Source organism: Solanum lycopersicum, chromosome 9 (genome assembly GCF_036512215.1).
Source record: "Solanum lycopersicum chromosome 9, SLM_r2.1".
NCBI classification, from domain to species: Eukaryota; Viridiplantae; Streptophyta; class Magnoliopsida; order Solanales; family Solanaceae; genus Solanum; species Solanum lycopersicum.
Window position 1 is genome coordinate 69,391,736 of NC_090808.1, and position 21,618 is coordinate 69,413,353.

General features: G+C 33.8%; 4 protein-coding genes across 11 annotated transcripts; 2 read left to right on the forward strand and 2 right to left on the reverse strand.

Annotated features, from left to right (window-relative positions):
* The first annotated feature begins 1,727 nt into the window (after positions 1-1,727).
* Positions 1,728-4,990, forward strand: LOC101265369 (anthocyanidin 3-O-glucosyltransferase 2-like). Its single transcript, XM_004247965.5, has 2 exons — positions 1,728-2,923; positions 4,325-4,990. The coding sequence occupies exons 1-2, from the start codon at positions 2,025-2,027 to the stop codon at positions 4,854-4,856; spliced, it is 1,431 nt and encodes a 476-aa protein (XP_004248013.1). The 5' UTR covers positions 1,728-2,024; the 3' UTR covers positions 4,857-4,990.
* A 243-nt stretch (positions 4,991-5,233) lies between these two features.
* On the forward strand, positions 5,234-9,764 carry LOC104649440 (auxin-induced protein PCNT115-like). Of its 6 annotated transcripts, none has more exons than XR_003248248.2 (7): positions 5,234-5,645; positions 5,781-5,978; positions 7,170-7,342; positions 7,412-7,514; positions 8,323-8,473; positions 8,551-8,742; positions 9,368-9,764. XR_003248248.2 is itself a non-coding variant. In XM_019215603.3 (6 exons), the coding sequence occupies exons 1-6, from the start codon at positions 5,421-5,423 to the stop codon at positions 8,568-8,570; spliced, it is 870 nt and encodes a 289-aa protein (XP_019071148.1). In that variant the 5' UTR covers positions 5,234-5,420; the 3' UTR covers positions 8,571-8,819. The 6 variants fall into 6 exon arrangements, 2 of the variants coding, with proteins under 2 accessions (XP_019071148.1, XP_010326936.1); XR_003248249.2 differs by having other exon boundaries at positions 8,551-8,737; XR_743356.4 differs by having other exon boundaries at positions 8,323-8,742.
* Positions 9,378-14,306, reverse strand: LOC101264157 (putative late blight resistance protein homolog R1A-3). 2 transcript variants are annotated; one of them, XR_003248245.2, is made up of 4 exons: positions 14,120-14,306; positions 9,835-13,559; positions 9,705-9,762; positions 9,378-9,597 (listed from the first exon to the last, which is right to left on the reverse strand). XR_003248245.2 is itself a non-coding variant. In XM_026032990.2 (3 exons), the coding sequence occupies exons 2-3, from the start codon at positions 13,540-13,542 to the stop codon at positions 9,757-9,759; spliced, it is 3,714 nt and encodes a 1,237-aa protein (XP_025888775.1). In that variant the 5' UTR covers positions 13,543-13,559; positions 14,120-14,306; the 3' UTR covers positions 9,378-9,756. The 2 variants fall into 2 exon arrangements, 1 of the variants encoding a protein (XP_025888775.1); XM_026032990.2 differs by having other exon boundaries at positions 9,378-9,762.
* A 2,036-nt stretch (positions 14,307-16,342) lies between these two features.
* Positions 16,343-21,354, reverse strand: LOC101055591 (putative late blight resistance protein homolog R1A-3). Of its 2 annotated transcripts, XM_004247959.5 has the most exons (4): positions 20,903-21,354; positions 16,815-20,650; positions 16,704-16,736; positions 16,343-16,608 (listed from the first exon to the last, which is right to left on the reverse strand). In XM_004247959.5, the coding sequence occupies exons 2-3, from the start codon at positions 20,631-20,633 to the stop codon at positions 16,728-16,730; spliced, it is 3,828 nt and encodes a 1,275-aa protein (XP_004248007.3). In that variant the 5' UTR covers positions 20,634-20,650; positions 20,903-21,354; the 3' UTR covers positions 16,343-16,608; positions 16,704-16,727.
* Between the last annotated feature and the right edge of the window lie 264 nt (positions 21,355-21,618).

Here is a 21,618-nt window from a genome sequence, read left to right on the forward strand (position 1 = left end):
TAATGTAAATGCAAAAGTTCATAAGCATTTATTGAAAAATTTAGGAGTCATTTGGTAGGGGTATATCAAAGAGATATGATATTATAATCTCGATATTATTATTATTATTATTATTATTATTATTATTATTATTATTATTATTATTATTATTTCCACATAAGTAATAAGTTGATTATTAGCACTACATAAACTAAAACACTAAAATGACAAAACTCGGCTTAATAATAAAAGACAAATTTTTTTATTTCATTTAAGAATAAAAACATTTTATAAATTGTTAAACATCATATAAACAAAATTAAATTGTACATGGTATTCTAACAGGAAACTTTCACATATAATCACTTAAAAATAATTAATTACTCTCTATAACTATAGTTTGATAATAACAATTTGAAGCTACATGTTATATGAAGGAGAGGAGTGAGCAAGACCGGGAGAGAAAGGGGGAAAAGAGTGGGAGAAAAGTGGATTGTATATATATTGGTTAGATAATTGTATATTACAATATGTACTTGTATATATGACAAGAGAGATTGGGAGAGGGAGGAGAGAGGCAAGCGAGAGAGGGCAGAGAGGTGAATTGTATATAATTGTATATTATACATATATATTTGTATATAGGGCAAGCGAGATTGGGAGAGAGAGGAGAGCGAGAGAGGGCAAAGAGTGAGAGATGTGAACTGTATATGTATATAGGGTAAATAATTGTATATTATACATATGTGTATATTTGTATATTCTGGCGAATTATACATATACAAACAGGACTAGTTATACAAGTTTGAAGTCAAACCCACATAATTACTGTATAATGTTAGTCGTGAGTGATAATTACAGCAAAGTATAGCTATGATGAGTAATTAACTAATATAAATTTATTTTGTTAGCGTAATTTTTCCTATTCTAATTATAATTTATATAATTGGGGCATCCAATATTAATAGGTGTAAATCTAGTCAATTTTTCTATGGCTAAATAGTATTTTATAAAATTTCATGGAATTGTTATTTTCTCGATTGACTCATGACTAATTGTAATTGATTCGGAATTTTTTTGATACGCTAAGTTATTGACTATAAGGTAGCAATTGTCACTCTTAAAAGTGTAGTTTTATGACACAAAAACTCTTGTCATTTAATTATGTGAAGGAGAATTCATCTAATTAACATTTGAAAAACGTAATTTTAGGGTAAAAGTTACGCTAATTTACGCTAAGTTCATATATATTTCTTATCAATAGAAATTTAATTTGTAGGAAATTTTGACAAAAGGAAACTTCAAAAAGTACATTCATCTAGAATTTGGACAAGTCCTTTGTAAGAAAAGTAAAAAGAAAAATATTTGAACTTGTCAATTAATTATAGCTACAAAGACAACAGACTATTTTTTTAACACATTATTGATTACTTAACGTTTTCAACATAAAATCAAGCCAGAAACTATTTTCACCTATTATAGTCAGATCTCTCTATAATAATTATTCTCTAATCTCTATAATAACATTTAATTATTACAAAGGTCTACATGTTTTCTTTGTCAAAGATAACCTTAATACTTGTCTTTCCAGGTTTAAAGAACACATTGTCATTTAGTACACATCCTAATCAATAAATTTGTGCCAAAGTAAATTTACTTTACTCAAAAGTAAAACGTTCTTTATCAACTAAATATTTTTATTTTCAAAGCTTGAACTCTAAACCTCTCCCCTTAAAATTTCATATCTGATCAAACACAACGTGACATCGAAGTAAGTAACGTAAAAATCCTTTTATCTCCATTTCTTATTATCATTTGTAAATTGAATTCCTTTACTTTATAACCATTTTATGGTTCATAATGAGTTTCCTCTCACATTCATATCATACTAATGTTACTATCCAAAGACTTTTCTTACCTAAATATGAAGTTTGAAACTTCAAATTAGTAAAAAAAAAGATCACTTCTTCTATCATGATATATCTATATAAACTCTAAATACTTTACCCACAAATAAATTAACCAAAAAAAAAAACTCTGTCAACATGAAAGAATTAATTTTCATTCCTTTAGCAGGATTAGGGCACATTGTATCAGCTATTGAATTTGCAAAACAAATTCTAAATAAAGATGAAAATTTTTCCATCTCTTTTCTCATCATGGAACTTCCTTTAGACTATGGTGTGAAAAATTTCATTCAATCACTCACTTCTCAACCTCGTTTAAAATTCATCGATATCACCCTAGACGAAAAAACATCATCTCAATTCCTCAATAACCATGAAACATTCCTCTATGATTTCATCGATGGTCACAAACCACGCGTACGTGAATATGTTCACAACATTTGTAAAACAAGTCCATGTTATGGTTTTGTTCTTGACATGTTTTGTACATCGATGATTGATATAGCTAACGAATTCAATGTCCCTAGTTACATTTACTTCGCGTCAAACGCTTCTTTTCTTGGCTTATGTCTTCATTTTGAGACTTTAAGAAATGAACAACATTCAGATACGTCCAGATACATGAACTCTAACGAGGCATTATCAATCCCATGTTTTAAAAATCTTTGTCCTACTAAAGTTTTGCCTAAGCATTTGTTAGATTCAAGACTTGCTTCAACATTGTTTTTTGATGGAATTCGTCGATTTAAAGAGACTAAGGGGATTATTGTTAATACTTTTTTCGAGCTTGAATCGTTTTCTCTTCAGGCTCTTTTGGATTCTAAGATGGTTCCAAAAATTTATCCAGTTGGTCCAGTGGTTAGTTTTGAAAAAAGTGGTCATTTTATAAATAATTCATTGGAGATTGAAAGTACTATTAAGTGGTTAGATGATCAACAGGATTCCTCTGTAGTGTTTTTGTGTTTTGGTAGTATGGGAAGTTTTGAAGCAGAACAGGTCAAAGAAATAGCAACTGCACTGGAGCATTCCGGTCACAGGTATTATTAGTTGTAATTTTTTTTTTTACTCTCCAGTTTCATCAAGTTGCTTGTCTGGTTTACATGTAGCACAGAGTTTTTTTTATTAAAAATAGAAAAGACTTTTCAATTTTGTGGTATTTCTTAAACGATAAATAGGTAGAATATAACAAAATATCTTTTAATTTTACAGTTTTAAACATGTCACGTGAAAATTTGAAGTTAAAGAGTTGTTAAAAAAAAGAAGGGAAAATGCACAAGCACCCCTCAACCCGTTTTCGCATGGGCTCATCATCTGATGCAGAACCGATGCGAGAGGGAGAAGCGGGGATTGATAGCTTTCAAGAACCAGTGGAAAGGAAAGACTTCTTTCCCGAAATCTCAGAGACACACTTATACTATATTAAAGTCTTATTACCCCTGAACTTATTTTATAAGTAATTTTCTATCCATTTTCAGCCTACGTGGTTTCAACTTGAAAAAAAAAAGTCAATCAGCCTTTGGCCCAGAAGATAGTGCCATGAAAGTCGAAAAGGGATAGAAAATTATTAATAAAATAAGTTCAGGGGGAAATAGTACCTTAGTATAGTATAAGTGTGCCTCTGAGATTTCGAACATAGTTTGAGGGAGTACTTGTGCATTATCCCTTACAGAATAAAAGAATAAATAAGGCAAACAAATTTAAACGGAGAAAGTAACATAGTGTGCATACATATAATATATGGATGTACTACATATGATAAAGGTTTATTTATAATTAACTAGAGATGTTATGTTCTAGCCTTAGAGAACGAACTCTCATAATTTACAACATATAATACATATATTGGATCCTAAACTTGGCTCCAAATTTTAACTTTGACTTTCAACTTTCATAATGCACAAACAAACACTTTAACTATCCAACTTTTAAATAAATAAACACATGAGTCCTAAATGGCACAATACAAGTAGGATACCACGTAGGACAAAAAATGACATGTAGGACGACATGTAGGACATACGTGTCTATTTGTTCAACTTTATACAAGTTTAAGTGTTTATTTGTGCACATCTAAAGTTGAAGAACATAAATGTAATTTGAAATCAAGTTAAAGGGCATATTTATGTATTATGCCTTTACGATAATAAGGATTCATATCTCACACCAACTAACTTTGTTGATTGGGATTAAGGGTATAAGTTTTTCTTTTTTTTCATATGTATAGTGGCTTGTTTATATATCTCAAAGGAAAGTTTTTTTCACCTACACTCTCCAAATTAATATTATGTCGTGCGCGTATGTGTTGGATTCTCTAAAACTACTTTATTTTTGGAAAATCCAATACGTACATATCGTCATTTTAAAAAAATCTGAGCAACATAGATTTTTATACCTCGAAAACCTATTCCTAATTTTGTTTTATTGTTATTTTTAAATAGGTTCTTGTGGTCTTTAAGAAAATCTCCACCAAAGGGAAAAGTAGATATACCAACAAGTTACAGCGACTATGAAGAAGTTTTGCCAAAAGGATTCTTGGAGAGAACAAAAGAAAGAGGAAAAATAATAGGATGGGCACCACAAGTAACAATTTTATCTCATCCATCAATAGGAGGATTTGTGTCCCATTGTGGATGGAATTCAATACTAGAAAGTGTACATTTTGGTGTACCAATTGCAACTTGGCCACTCTATGCTGAACAACAAATGAATGCATTTTTATTAGTGAAAGAATTAGGACTTGGTGAAGAGATAAGATTGGACTATGCTGTTGATTTTGAAGGGAAAAATAATCAAGTTGATACAGTAAGTGCTCAAGAAATTGAAAGTGGTTTATTAAAGTTGATGGTAAAAAGTGAAGAAAATGAAGTGAGGAAAAAAATGAAGGAGAAGAGTAGAGTAGCTATGGAGGAAGGTGGATCATCTTATAACTCACTTGGACTTCTAATTAAGGATGTAATCACAAATATTTAATTTTCTTATAGTATATGAAGAAGCAAAACAAGAGAAGATATATGGTATTTGAGGAGATATGTAGTATTATGATTTATGGTCATTTTTAATATTTGTACACTTTCAATATTTATTCAATGCGTTCACTTCAAAAATAATTTTCATACTTCTTTCAAACAATTTTCTTGATTTGAGTCCATCGATAAAATTCAAGTATAATTCATCCTCCTCTCAAACCTTACTTGAGTTTGTCATTATACTTGATATATTATTATTACTATTGTTTCAAATGGATTAAACAATACTGAATATTTATATTTAACTTCAAATTTAAATATACGCTTATAATGCTTGTACAAATTAAGTATTTAAAAATATACATGTATAATATGTATAGTGATTTTATAAAGTTTATGTCAACCAAAAAAAAAGAGAAACTTACTCTCACAATGGAAGGCTCCTTTTTACAATTTTAATTCCAAAATATTCTTTTTTTTTTTTCCAACTAACTCTAACCAAATTCGTAGTCCAAACTTTGGTCAACATATTCTGTGAGCTCACTGTTCAAGAGATTCGACGGAGGAAATGGAAACGCCGGCGAGTAAAATTCCGAGGATCAAATTAGGCTCGCAAGGCCTAGAAGTTTCTAGAATCGGGCTGGGCTGTAGAGGCATGTCTCCCAATCATGGCCCGCCCAAGCCCGAGCCCGAAATGATCAAGCTCATTCAACACTCCATTGATCGCGGCGTCACCTTCCTCGATACGTCCGATCAGTATGGACCTCACATCAATGAACTTCTCATCGGCAAGGTAAAATAAAATGTAACAATTACTGCTTTAATGTGTTGTACCTCCTGCTTTAATGTGTTGTACCTTGCTGTTTTCCCAATTTATACACTAATTGAGGTAGTTAAACATGTGCATTCTAAATTTTATTTTGTTTAGGCAATTAAAGGAATGAGAGAAAAAGTACAAATAGCTTCCAAATTTGGCATAAGTTTGAAAGAAGGGAAAATGGACATTTGTGGTGAACCAGAGTATGTAAGAGCTTGTTGTGAAGCTAGCTTGAAGCGACTAGATATCGACTGCATCGATCTTTATTATGTTCATCGGATTGATATTCGAGTGCCTATTGAAATCACGGTTTGACATCTTACTCTTTTTTTTCCCTTTATTATATTTGAGGATTTCTAGCAAACTTCTTGTAGTACTGTTCGGTCGCTATCTGTTGTTTACACTAGTATCTGTTTTTTCTTGTATTCACATTACTTCTTTTTCTAGACTACTATGAGCTATTTTTCCTCGAGCTGAGGGTCTATCGATAACAACCTTCCTATCTACGAGGTAGGGGTAAGGTTTGTGTATACTCTATCCTCATTCAAACACCACTTTGTGGGACTATACTAGGTATGTTGTTGATTTCTAGCGAATTGTTGGATTGTGTGGTTTGTGTAAAGAGGTAACAGTAACCAGTTAATCACTTGGATAAAAGCAGATTTCACATGGATATAGCTTGGCTAGAAATCGCAAAAATCTTCTAGTCTTTAAAAAAAAAGAATTGATTGAATCAACTGTGTGGAAAATGGTCCCGAGCTATTTACTTGAATCCGCTTTTATATTGCCAAACCGACATATTCATGAAGATCTTCTGATGCACTATATTTTTCGGACTCTTCAAAAGTGTTGATGGAGATGGGTGCGTGTAGGATCCTTCCTCCAAAGACTGTTCTTTGGGAGAATCTGATTAACATAGCTGATGTGTTGTTTGTCAATCCATGAGATAAATTCAGAGACGGAACAATGTTCTACTGATGGTAGAGAAAAAGTGGTGTACGAAAAGGTTGAATTGAATCTTATGCTATGTGAGAAATGTAATGTGTTCCTCTCGAATTCTCGGAGGATAGGCCAATGCTTTGAAATTCTTGTGTTGATAAAGTTTACTCAGTAAAAGGAACACTCATCTATGCTTACTGTAATTTCGTAGTTTCTCTAACTATGAAAGAATTTCTGTCTATGTCACACTTACCCACTCTATGCTCTGTCACCAACGAATTGCTTTATGATGAAATCACAAACAAAGGTTACATCATTGTTAGCTACTACTATTGTTTTTGAAAGCATCACCGAGACAAAATTAATCTTCTATTATAAACAAGTAATGCAAAGCATGGGGAGAGAAAATGATAGGTGCATGGAAGAGTATCAATAAAGATGATACTCCAGTCAAATAGAAGAATAAACATTTCGACAATGGAGTATCTCAAATTGGCAATTTGTTTATTGTGCTTATTGTTATTATTTTGTTTTTGTGACATTGTGTGGCATAGTGTGTAGATGGGAGAACTGAAGAAATTTGTTGAAGAGGGTAAAATCAAATATATAGGTTTATCTGAGGCTTGCGCAGCAACAATCAGAAGGGCACACGCGGTGCATCCAATAACAGCTGTTCAGATGGAGTGGTCATTGTGGACCAGAGATCTTGAGGAAGAAATAGTTCCAACTTGCAGGTAATGTGTCTCTTAGAGTTCACTCTTTCAGATAGTTTGAAGGTTCTTCTGAGTAAATGCCTTTTCCAGAGAATTAGGAATTGGAATTGTTCCGTATAGTCCTCTCGGACGAGGATTCTTCTCAGCAGGTCCAGAGTTGATTGAGAGCTTGGCCGAGGGAGACTTCCGCAAGGTTGGTCTAGTTAATTGCACTGTCTTCGATCTTGCATGATTTTCATTTGCACTTAGCCACTTACCTCCATTAGCTGCATATCATACCCATCATTTTCCTTTTAAACCAAAATTCTGCAACATGTGTCATTGGCTTTTTGTGAAACTCTCAAAGCCTCTCCTTTGGAGAGCTCAATATTAGCATCAACGTTGTGACTTTCCTACTCAGAACCAACGGCTTGCTGATTAACTGAGCTCGACCAATCTACCAGTACTGATCTTGATGAGATTTCGTTAGTATTGATGAATTAAGGCTACGAAACACATGCTACTTATGAATAAGGCGATCTGAATACAAGATCAACGAGTCTTAACTTCTAGTGCAAATTCGGACATAAAAAAACACTCTTTATATATTAACATGCTTAGAGTGTACAAAATATGTACTTCTATCCCACAAAGAATGGCGGGTCACAGTGTCATGGTCAATGCATCCAAATTTTTGGTATATCTGAATTATAGAAACTTAACTAGAAATCACAATATTTATAATTAGAACGATACAAAAATAGAGTTGTTTAAACAAAGTTGTCATCAAAGAAAAAACTGTTTCGGTTCATTGATATTGGGTAACTCTATCCATCAAGGCATAGACAGATAGAAAGAAATCACCTGGTCTTTTTTATTTGAACTTGAACCTCATGGTTCTCAATCCAGTTTGCCAACTCATCCTTATCGCTCGAAATCTCTTCTGATACAGCACGTTATAATTAACGTATAAAACAATACATATAATCGGGATGGCTGATGTCATTTGCTTTTTTTTCCAGAATATACCAAGGTTCAAGCCTGAAAATTTTGAGCACAACAAGCAAATATACGAGCAAGTCAAGGAAATAGCATCAAGAAAGGGATGCACCACATCACAACTTGCATTGGCTTGGATTCTTCACAAAGGAGATGACATATGCCCCATACCCGGTACCACCAAGATTGACAATCTCAACGAAAATATCGAAGCCATATCTGTAAAGCTGACAATTGATGAAATGATGCAGTTAGAGTCCTGTGCTGCTGAAGATATGGTTAAAGGCGAAAGGCACGCATTCATGTGGGCAACTTGGATAAATTCGGAGACTCCACCATTGTCCTCCTGGATAGATGAATAATGGATACTTTCTCGTCTTGCTTTGGAAGAAGCCTCCGTTAAGGCCCAAGTCTAATTCGAAGTAAAGGCTGAACCAGGCAATGTAGTTTTCTCGTATTCTGAACTCATTTTGCTAGTGCATACCTTTATATCTAAGTTTTACTTGTTTTTGCGATGAAATTTTTTGTTATCTCCTGTGTACCTTTGATCCTTTGTGCGATAGAGCCCTTCCACACAAGACTCCTAAATCACTTCAAGTCTCGATTTTTCAATGTTTTCGTATGGTTTAGAATTGCATATTCAAGTTGTACTTTTTCATCCAACACCATGGCCGCTAAACACTCTATAAAGTAGAGCATTTATCCGGTTCTCTCTCTATACTTGATTTACGTAAAACTTGGATCATCTCAAAGTGATAAATCTTCCAGAGACTCGAATCTGTATCCTCGTAAATCTATGCTTTACTTTTTTCTGCCTGAGTTTTATAGATATGTAAATGTTCATGTTAACCAACCTGATTTGATGTAGGCTACCAAAGGAATAAGAGAGGAAGTACAAATAACTATCTAAGTTGTTATCCAAAAGTACTACTTGGTGACATTTTTTAAGAGTCGGAACAATATAGATAGCTTTTGTATCAAAACAACTTTCATTCAGTATTCTATTGATTGATATTAGGGAGTTGTATTCAGCCAGCTTTCAATTGTATACTTTATTGAATTTTGCAGGTGTAAGATGGAAGGGAAACAACTATTATATTACAAAAAACAAAGAAGCAATGTTTTGACAGGTTGTAAATTAATAAAGCTGCATAACAAAGGCATGATGTTTATAAAAGGCAACAAGAAATCACAGTGAAAGATCATCTACAACATACAGAAAAAGGACAGGGATGTCGGCTCTAGGCGCACAATATACTTGAGCATGAGCGTGGCTGCAACAATTGGCTGTACTTTTGCTGCAATTATCAAATTTAATTTGAGATAAACGTGGAGAAATTAAGTGAAACCAAACATTAGATTAGAGAAAGGAACACGAAAAAAATAAAACAGAAACCATATTTACCATTGTTGTAATTACAGGCACATAATTGACTCACAGCTTCCGGACGACCCTACTATTTCTGTATTATTGGTGTCAAGTTAGATGCAGGTAAATACTCAAAAACAAAACATCGGAGTTTATTTCTACTTACTTTGATAATGAGGTCAATACGGTCGTTTCCTTCATTCTCTTCAACATCTTTCTTAATCCTCACAGCTGAATCCTCCAGAGATTTGTTCTTGCAGTGAACCAACTTAATCTGTTTCAGTGTTGGAACATCTGCAAAGCTAATGGGGATTTCCTCGAGGTTATGGCACCATCTTATAACGATTGTTTCAAGCAGGGGAAAGGATTCCTCCGAGACATCCCACCTTGAGATATCTAACTGCACCAGTTTCAACAACTTGAGTTTATGAAACGTGATATCTCCAAGGCACCATTCTGATTGAGGAAAATACATATTTGTTAATTGAAGATACTCCAGGCTTGGTAGTCCAGCAAAGAAGGAAGTTAGGTTTTCTAGATCAGCGTCTCTTAGTACCAACATCTTTAAATTTGAAGGCAATTGTAACCCAGATAGCATGTGGAACAACCTAAAGGAAAGGTCAAGTATTTGAAGCTGGGTAAGATTCTCCAATGTGAGCCAAAGAGGTTCTGCAAAAGATCCAAATTCGATTTGAAGTTGTTGAAGATTAGGACACCTCCTTGATAACACATCCGCCCTATCAATTGGAAATCCAACAATGTTCTTTAATATCCTCAAATTTTCCAATTTAGAGGATCCTTCAAAGAGCCCCTGCTTATCAAATTCAGCATCATTGATCTCAACATGCCTTAATTGTTCCATTTCCCAAAAACACCCTCGTAACATAACTGATCTATCATTCTTCACAATTAAAGTTTCAAGATGGGGCAGATGTGATTCTCGATCAAAATAGAACGTAGTTGCCCTTACTCCGAGGTACTTCAGGTAATTAAGTGGTTTCAGTGTAGCTGAATTCACATAGTCAACTTCATAGGAACTCAAAACCAAGACCTTAAGAAGTCGCAAATTATGAATCCAAGAACTTAAGGACATTATATAAAAAGATGCTCCGTTCGTTATCAGTGACCTCAACGGTTGATGGGAACACTTCCTTGTTTTGGATGCAAACTTGGAATTCTCTTCAATCAAATTGAAGCTCACTCGACTTTGCTTCCAAACAAAAGATTGAAATTGACTATGATTTCCCTTCGCAACCAACATAAAATTTTCTTCTCTACTCTTCTCCAAGCAAAAGTGAAGCACTACATCATGAACCTCACAGTATTTGATCTTGCCATTATATTCTTTCTTTGAAACCATTACCACGTTACTGCTAATGAGATTCATCAAGTAATCTTCAGCAGATTTAATGTTCTGAACGAAGTCTTCCGCTAACCATAAACTTAACAATGCAGACACGTTAATGCTTGCATCCTCCGGAAACATCCCCATATAAAGAAGACAAGGTTTTAAACAATCAGCTAAGTTATCAAAACTCAACTGCATAGTAGCCCGACTATATTGCTCTGAATGACAATCAAGATAGTCAAATAAAGAATCTTTCACCTCATTCCACCAAGATTCTTCCAGTTTCCTTGTTTTGATTATTCCAGCTACCAAGACAATCACTAGAGGCAGTCCCTTGCATTTTTCTGCAACTACTTGACTTACATCTTGTAGTTCAGGCGGACAATCTTCCTTTTGAAAAACTTTTTTCTGCAACAATTTGCAACTCTCTTCTTTTGTGAGGAATGGAAGAGAATAAGGATCAGTATGGAACTTGACTTGTTCGCCCACTTTCTCAAGTCGAGTTGTTACTACTATTCTGCTTCTATTTCCAAAATCTGGAAAGGAAAGCCTTAAGTCATCCCATGCCATACAATCCCACATATCATCCAAGACAATGAGATATCTCTTTCCCATTAAGCTTTTCCTCAACTCATCAGCAAGGATATCATCCTCATATCCCTTGTCCTTGGAACCGGTAACTTGACTCAAAATCTCTTGTAATAGCTTTCTCCGGTTATATGTTTGGGAAACGATGCACCATGCTCGAACATCAAAATGAGAAACAATGTTGTCACTATTGTACACCTTTCTAGCAATTGTGGTTTTCCCTTGTCCCCCCATGCCTACAATTGGGACAACGTCTAGATCATTTGTACCTCTAATCAGACACTGAATTATTTTTTCTTTGTCAATCCCAAAACCCACTATCTCCTCATCAGTAATGGGATTGCTATGACGAGTTGGCAGGTGTTTAAATGGTGCAGCCACATAGTGAGGATTAAGAGGAATGTCCGCTGACCACATCTCGGTTACCTCTGCATTAATTTGCTTGATCTCTTCTACGATTGTTGGAAGTGAGCAAAAACAATGCCAAAAAACATTATATTTAGCACAAATAGAGTCAATGGAAACCCCAGCTTCATATGCCAAATTGATGGTACGTCTTTGAAGATCTTTATGTTCATGGTGCACCTTTGTGACATCTCTGAAAATGGATGATAAAGATGACAACTCCTTCTCTAAATTGGATATAAGAGTTGATTGCTCTTTCTCCAAATTACAGTAAATAGGTTTCATCAGCAAATCTAAACCATATTTAGATCTTGACATCTCATTTAATTTCCTTAAAAGAGAATCCATAAAGGTCAAACCACCAGAGGTAGGGAACTGAGATGGAGTAAATATTAAGGATTTGTAGTACGTCTCTACTTGTGCCTTCAGATCTTTAGTTTTCTCCAATACCTGCATCGAGTAAATGTTTATCTTGCTAGTGTCATCGTCTTTGCTTATTGATCTAGGAAGAAGCTTTTGAATTACGTATAGAACATCACCCGCTATGGTTGCCACGTTTTCCAAGATCTCATTCAACCAGTTTCGACTAATAACATGATTTGAAAGATCAGCATCAAGAAAAAACAACAGAAGCTCTATTGACAGACCAATATTTTGAGCAGACACATTATCAGGAAAGTTCTTGAGCTTTGTGTTTCTGAGATACACCAACAGACTGTTGAGATGATGTGAAAATCCTTTTGGTAATTTCTTGTCCTTGAATGTTTTTGATTGGGTGAACTTTGAAGCCTTTAATTCACTAAGAAAAATCTTCTTCATTTCCTGCTCCACTAACACAATCAACCCTAATAGATAAGGAGGTTTATTCTCAACTATATCAACTATTTCATTGTCATCCTCATCCTCATCCTCATCCTCGAGTACAATAAATACAGTACATAATTGTCCTACATTATCAGCCAAGACCTGAATTCGGGTCTCCAGACCTTCCAACTTCTCATAGTCAATGTAACCATTTATTTCTGTGGCATATAAGTATCTCAAAAATCTCATTTTCTTGTGAATAATTTTTAGTTGCTTTATAAATAGAAACTCTAACCTAGACCGACAAGATGAGTCATCCATAGGCTGTCCCACGAGAATCAGTACATCATTTATATTCTTTACGAGCCAATCCATACATTCTGAGAGATCAAAATCATTCGACTCAGAATTGCAACTTAAACTGGTCGTATTACCTTGAAAGAATTCGAACAAATGTGATACGAGCCTTTCCAGATTAAGGTTAGTTTTACATTCATCTGGAATCCCATCAAATATTCCTTGAAGTGTTTTCACAATCGATTTGGCCTTCTTTGTGAGTTTGACTAATGTATCAGGGAAAATAAAACGATGATAACTTGTAATGGTTCTAAGAAATCTTAGCATTCTTTCAAATTTCTCAACTTTCCCAATCTCGACGCTACTCAGATTACCTCTACTCTCGATCCTTCGCAAGCGATCTAACATTTCCTCAATTTCATTTTGAGCCATCTTCTTTAGAAAAAATCCTGCAAGTTCACCAACTCTTGGAATTAGCTAGGTTCATTGAGAGCGACATTTTTATTCATTGTCTTTCAATATATCTAGTGTTTGAAGCTATGTTAATACTTGTGAAAGATTATACATCTTTTGTACCATTTCATCTTGCAAACAAAGCATATTTTACGCTTTTCATATGATCACTCAACTAATAGTTATTATCTAAGAAAACTATCGATTCCAATTTTCTTCAATAAAGAAAAATGATTTTTTGAGCTGTTAGTTGAGTGAACCATTTGAAAAATCAAAGGGGAAAAGATTATTCAAGAAGAAGATGACTTACAGATATTATGTCATAAAAAGTAGCCGGATGTATTAATTTTAAACTTGAATGACCTTATGAATGAAATGAAAAAAAAAACTAGGTGACTTATGATCATATTAAAGGCTTTAATTTAATATTACAAGAATCAAGTCTTTATTTCTTATACTTCATATCTAATCAAACTAAGACACTTAAATTGGGAAGAGAAAGTATATATATAGATCCATCAAGTATGAAAATAAATAATGAATGAATGAAACTTACCACAATCTTTAACTTATCAAATCTTTTGTTATTCCTCAATAACTCAGTGATATAATGGTCTATTGTTAACTGATTGATCGTAGATCCAAATCCTATGTGGTACGAGGTGTTATCTGGTACATAAAGATGGCAATGGCTCAAACATACTGGAATGTGTACTGTATGAGTTCTGAATTAGTGCGTTATTAATCTATTAATTAATGGTAGGTAAACAATAATTGGTTCTTTATTAATTAATAATAAAATAATGATAGTGCTTCATTCCTATTGATTGCTTTAGTAAAAACGTCAACTTTATCCCTCGTCTTTAAGAATAATGTCTAATTATTCCATGATATATCATATATTATTATAAGCATGAAGCTCTCAACTTAAAAGTTGAATTATTATTTTATTTTTATTTTATTTCTAATCTAAATAAATATTAATATATAATTAATTTAATATTAGATAATATTTTTTATTTAAATTCATGCCTCTAGATACAATGATTTAAATTCTTTTGGGAAATAGTTACAAGAAGATGAAAGACCAAAAGTTATATTTTTCTTAATAAATGTGTATATCAATTCTTCTTTATCAAAATCAATTTAATTTTGGCTTGAGACTGTGTTAGTGATTATTTCTTTATCATCTTTTGTTGTTAATAGAGAAAAGATATACAAGAAGTAGTATAGATACTAAAGGTAATTTCATTCGTATTGAATTTTTATGTTTTTTCTTTTTTATTATTTTATTTATTTAATCTTGATTTTGTTTATTGTATTTTAATATGTTTTGTTTAAGTTTTTGATCTTGTTTCCATCAAATTGTGCTAAGAATCTGTAATACAATTTGTTAATTTTGTGTGATCTTTTTAGTGTTATTTGCTTTTGATTCTTCTTTCTTAATATTAGATTTTGATGTATTCTTTGAATATCAACTTTTTTTTTTTTTGGTTTTATGGTATTTGATATGCTTAGCCTCATTATGGTTTCAATCTAGTCTAGAAGAGGTTTACACAGTTATTATTTTTTTTGTGTGTGGTCTTGTTAATATGTTGTATCATTGAATGTTTCTTTATATTTATTTTTTGACTATTTTTAGTAATTTTGAAATGTATTCTCGAGGTATTGCTCAATTTTATACGTTATGTGATAGTTTTCTATTTTTTATCTTGGGATTTCAATTTTTGTTGGTTCTTTGACGAACTTTTTCATCCTTTAAGAAATGTAGTTATTACTGTCAACACATAGTATAGGATCATAGAGACATTAACTTTCAAAAAGTCATCGTAGTAATGCCACTTTTATGGTAACAATTAAAATAATATGATTGAACCTCACTTTTATGGTACCAATTAAATTGAAAAGTCATGCATATATATAATACAAGTGTATGTAATACAAATGACCGGTGAATAAATATATGGTTCTCATATCTATATTTGATAATAGGGTAATATTACTTGACGTTTCAATTAATTCAGAAAATTTGAAGTATACATGTCACCCTTCATTGTTTCAAGTTTATGATTATTTTTATAAAAAATCTTCTTTATGCCTTATTTATATATTTTATACTTGTGTCATTTTAAAAAAAAAATATTAATTAATAGGATACACGTGCATTGCACGTGCGCAAAGACTAGTTATTTAAAAAAGACCCATGCGGATGTAGTCTTTTTTAAAAAAAAACAAAAAGAAAGTCATAATATCAAATGTGTGACAATAATCATAGAGGGCAGATCAGAAAAAGGGATTGACAAGCATTTAAATTGATAAACATTTTAGTGGAATTGACACATCGGTATAGCTAGGGCAGAACCAGCATACATTCAAGGGTTCATTCAAATCTCCTTCAACAGAAAATAGTATACATGGCTAAAATTTTATTTTATGTTCGATTAGTTCGTGTCTTTACTTCTTCAGATTTTGAACTCCTTGTTAAAAATCGTAGCTCCGCCACTGGATATAGCCCAAACAGGAGAGGAACGTGAAAAGAAAACTCAAATTTTGCATAAAAAAATATTTAGACCTTTGTCAAATAAATCAAATTCTGCTTTCACACCCTAGAGTATCGAATTCTAAATATATTCATGTAAATACATATGGTTTTATATTTTGTTACTTATACCAGTAGAGAGTTCATGCCATACATGGGGAAGAAGGGAAAATTGATTTTACAAATAAAAGTTTACAAATTCATTTGGATAGGCGATATGAAATCATGCCGTACATACACTTTGATGAATGAGCAAACCATCATTCATGTTACTTTTATTAAAAAAGAAATGTTTGTGATTAAAATTTTTCAATAGGTGCCACAAATTACAATAATTCAACAATAACAAACTTCAAAATTTTGAGTGCACAGCAAAAGTATCATGTCAATGAGCTTATATCTAAGACACTATCAAAACCTTTGAGTTTTTAATGCTGCGAAAATTTGTGAACTTGAGAGAGAGCTTCTTGCCTTGTTATTCCCCGGCCACTCTGTCTGTGATTTTGCTGCAATTTTGAAATCAACATGGAGCAATTAAGCAAAAGCAAGCGTCAAATTAGAAGAAGGAATATATAGCATTGTTGTGATTACAGGCACGTACATGTTTCATCTCGAATTATATTCCCTACCATCCCTGTATTATACATAGTGGTGTCAAGTTAGTTAGATACTCAAAAAAACAGAACATATTTAGGAGTTTGTTTCTACTTACTTTGATAATGAGGTCAATACGGTCGTTTCCTTCATTCTCTTCAACGTCTTTCTTAATCTCCACAGCTGAATCCTTGAGAGATTCGTTCTCGCACCTAATCAACTTAATCTGCTTCAGTGTTGGAATATCAGCAAAGCTAAGGGGGATCTCCTTGAGGTGGTTACACCTTTTTATAACAAGTGTTTCGAGCTGGGGAAACGATTCCTCTGAGGCATCCCACCTTGAGATCGGTAAGTTCACCAGTTTCAACAACTTAAGTTTAGGGAACGTGATACCTCCAAGGCACCAATCTCTGATTTGAACAGATTCATAGGGGTCACAAAATTGGAGATACTCCAGGCTTGGTAGTCCTGCAATGAAGGAACTCAGGTTTTCGATATGAGCCCCACTTAGTACCAACTTGTTTAAATTTGAAGGCAATTGTAACCCAGATACAATGTTGGACCTCTCAACAGTTAGGCGAAGATTTTGAAGCTGAGTAAGATTCTCTAATGTGAGACAAAATAAATCTGCCGAATTATTACTGCCCCGATATTCCAAGTTGATGTGCAGTTTTTGAAGATTTGGACACCTCCTTGATAACATATCCACCCTATCCCTTCCATCAATTGGAAATTTTACATACTGTAATATCCTCAAATTTTCCAATTCGGAGGATCCCTGATTATCCTCTTCCAAATCAAATTTAGCATCCCAAATCTTAACATGCCTTAATTTTTCCATCTCCCAAAAAGACGCTGGTAACTCTACTTCATTTTCCCAATTATTTACGATTAAAGTTTCAAGATTGGGCAGATGTGATTCTGGATGAAAGTAAAACTTATTTGCACAAACTGCGAGGTATTTCAGGTGATTTAGAGGTTTGAATGTAGCTGACGACAAATAATCCACTTCATGGGAAGTCAAAATCAAGACCTTAAGAAGTCGCAATTTAAGAATCTGACAGAAGGGAATCCCATCAATTAACTCTAGGTTATTTATCGTTATCAGTGACCTCAAGTGTTGGTGGAAAGACTTCCGTGTTTTGGATCCTAGAGATGCAAACTTGGAAAGCTCTTTACTGAAACTGAAGCTCACTCGGTTTTCCTTCCATTCAAAAGGTTGAAACTGGCTATCATGCCCCTTCACTGCCAACATAAACTTTTCTTCTAGACTCTTCTCCAAGCAAAAGTGAAGCACTACGTCATGAACCTGACAGTATTTGACCTTACCATTATACCTTCTATTTGAAACCATTACCACGTTACTCTGAATGAGATCCATCAAGTAACCTTCAGCTGCCTCTTCCATCAACAATCTCCCAGATTCAATGCTCTGCACAAATCCTTCCGCAATCCATAGACTTATCAATTCAGATACTCGAATTATTGCATCCTCCTGAAACATCCCCATATAAAGAAGACAAGGCTTTAAACAGTCGGTTAAGTTATAGTAACTCAACTGCATAGTTGAAAGACTATATTCTTCCGACTCACGATTAAGGTGGTCAAATAAAGAATCTTTCACCTCATTCCACCAAGATTCTTCCATTTTCCTTTTTTTGATTATTCCAGCTACCAAGACAACCACTAGGGGCAGTCCTTTGCATTTTTCTGCAACTGCTCGACTCACATCTTGTAGTTCAGGCGGGAAATCTTCCTTTTGAAACACTTTTTTCTGCAACAATTCACAACTCTCTTCTTTTGTGAGGAACGGAAGAGAATAAGGATCAGTATGGCACTTGACTTGTTCGCCCACTTTCTCAAGTCGAGTTGTTACTACTATTCTGCTTCTATTTCCGGAATCTGGAAAGGAAAGCCTTAAGTCATCCCATGCCATACAATCCCACATATCATCCAAGACAATGAGATATCTCTTGCCCATTAAGCTTTTCCTCAACTCATCAGCAAGGATATCATCCTCATACCCCTTGTCCTTGGAACCGGTAACTTGACTCAAAATGTCTTGTAATAGCTTTCTCCGGTTATATGTTTGGGAAACGATGCACCATGCTCGAACATCAAAATGAGAAACAATGTTGTCACTATTGTACACCTTTCTAGCAACTGTCGTTTTCCCTTGTCCACCCATGCCTACAATTGGGACAACGTCTAGATCATTTGTACCTCTAATCAGATACTGAAACATTTTTTCTATGTCATTCCCAAAACCCACTATATCCTCATCAGTCACTGGATTGATATGTCGAGTTGGGAAGTATTCAAATGGTGCTACCATATAGCAAGGCTTAAGAGCAATGTCCGCTGACCACATCTGAGTCACCTGCACATTAATTTGCTTGATTTCTTTTAAGATTGTAGGAAGTGAGCAAAAAATATGCCAAAAGACATTATACTGAGCAAGAATAGAGTCAATCGCAACTTCCGCTTCATATGCCCAATTGATAGTACGCCTGTGAAGATCTTGAAGAATTTCATGTTCATGGTGCACCTTGGCGACATCGCTTAAAATGGATGATAAAGATGACAGATCCTTCTCTAAAATGGATGTAAGAGCTGATAGCTCTTTCTCCAAATTCCCCAAAAGAGGTTTCATCAGGAAATCTAAACAAGATTTAGATTTCGACATCTCTTTCAGTTTCCGCATAAGAGAATCCAGAAAGCTCCATCCACCAACAGTGGGGAATTGCGATGGAGTGAATTTTAAGGATTTATAGTGCGTCTCCACTTGTGCCTTCAGATCTTTAGTTTTCTCCCATATCTGTATTGAGCAAAGACTTATTTTGCTATTGTCATCTTTTTTTATAGAGCTAGGAAGAAGCTTTTGAATTACATATAGAACATCACCCGCTATAGCTCCAACCTTTTCCATAACTTCATTCAACCAGTTACCATTAATTACATGATTTCCGACATCAGCATCAAGGAAAACCAACAAGAACTCTATTGCTATATCAATATTTTGAGGAGAGTTATTATTAGGAAATTTCTCAAGCTTTTTGTTTCTAAGATACATCAACAGACTATGGAGATGATGAGAAAATCCTTTTGGTAATTTCTTGTCCTTGAAAGTTCTTGATTGAGTAAACTTGGAAGCCTTTAGTTCACCGAGAAAAATTTTCTTCATTTCCAGCTCTACTAAGATAATCAAGAATAATAAATAAGGAGGTTTATTCAAGATATCATCCCCATCCCCATCCCCATCCCCATCCTCATCCTCATCATCATCATCATCATCATCATCATCATCATCATCATCATCATCATCTACAAAATTAGAAATATCGTAACCTAAAATAGCAAGACAAAGTTGTCCCACATTGTAAGCCATAAAATGCATTCGAGTGTCCAAACATTCCAACTTCTCTTGGTTGACGTAACCATTTATCTCTATAACATATAAGTATCTCAAAAATCTCATTTTCTTTTGAACAATTTTTAATTGCTTTATAAATCTGTGGATTTCGAGGTTTTCTCCTGGAGGGTCATACCTAGCCCTTTGCAGTAAAATCATCAGTACATCATTTAGATTCTTTCCAACACAATCCATATATTTCGACAGATCAGAATCATTCAACTCATGGTTGTAACTTAAACTGATTTTACCTTCAAAGAATTCCAACAAATGTAATTCTAACCTTCTTAAATTAAGGTTAGTTTTACATTCATCCGGAATTCCATCCAATACCCACTGAACCATTTTCGCAATCCATTTGTCCTTCTTTTTGAGTTTGACGATGGAATCAGGCAAAAGAACATGATGATACTTGAACACCATTTCAAGTTTCTCAATTCGATTGATCTTGACCCTATCCAGATTACCTCCACTCTTGATCCTTCTCAGGTGATCTAACATATCTTCAATTTCATTTTGAGCCATCTTCCGTACAAGACTTCCTGCAAGTGTACCAACTCTTGGAATTAGTTTCTTTAAGAGCGACATTTTTATTCATCTAGTCTTTTGAAAGATTATACATCTTATGCACCATTTCATCTAACAAATTTTGCATAGTTAAACCTTTTTTATATGATCTCAGACTTTTTTTCTTGATTTCAGTTTTCGTCAACAAAGAAACTGGCTTCCTAATATAATAACACTATTAATTTTGTATCAATAGGAAAAAGTAATTCATGAAGAAGATGACTTACAGTTAGTTAACTTTTGTCTTCTCTTATGCCTGTTTATTATCTTCAATTTTCTGATTCATCAATCATAAATAAAATTGAAAGCTGACTTCATCAAGAGAAGAAACAAACATTATGGGGTAAAAATGAGAGTCATAGTTCTCAGATTCGGATTTCAACAAAGATATATTTTCCGAGTTCACGTATTAGGAGAAGTTAGAGAAAAGGTTTAATGAAATGAAATGGATGAAGGTTTGAATGTTTGAAGGAAGAAGGAAGAGCTCCCTCTCTCTCTCTCTCTCTAATAATTCTTACAAGAGATGAATTGCAGTAGCAAGTTGCCTTTGGTGGTATCTGTAAAGTGGCTCAATAATACAACCATATTATTTGTCTTTTTCTCAAGGAAAATACACTCACAAAATCCCTCGAACAATGAACTTTTATTCAGCCTGATTCATTTTGCTCATCTTTCACACTTGATTAACAGGACAAGTGCGATATAAAAATTACAAATGTAGGGCCCCATTTGGATAATGCGATATAAATTCTTATTGATATGAAGTTGAAATTTTGATTGTATATGCAAAATATAGATCACATTGATATCAAAAGTTACTCAATTCTTATGCAATATTACTGAATGAGCAAATCATCATTCATGAGCAAAATATTAAAATATCCTAAAGTGCCGCATTGATAAATCACATTTATTCATGATATACACAAGTAAGAAGGGAAAA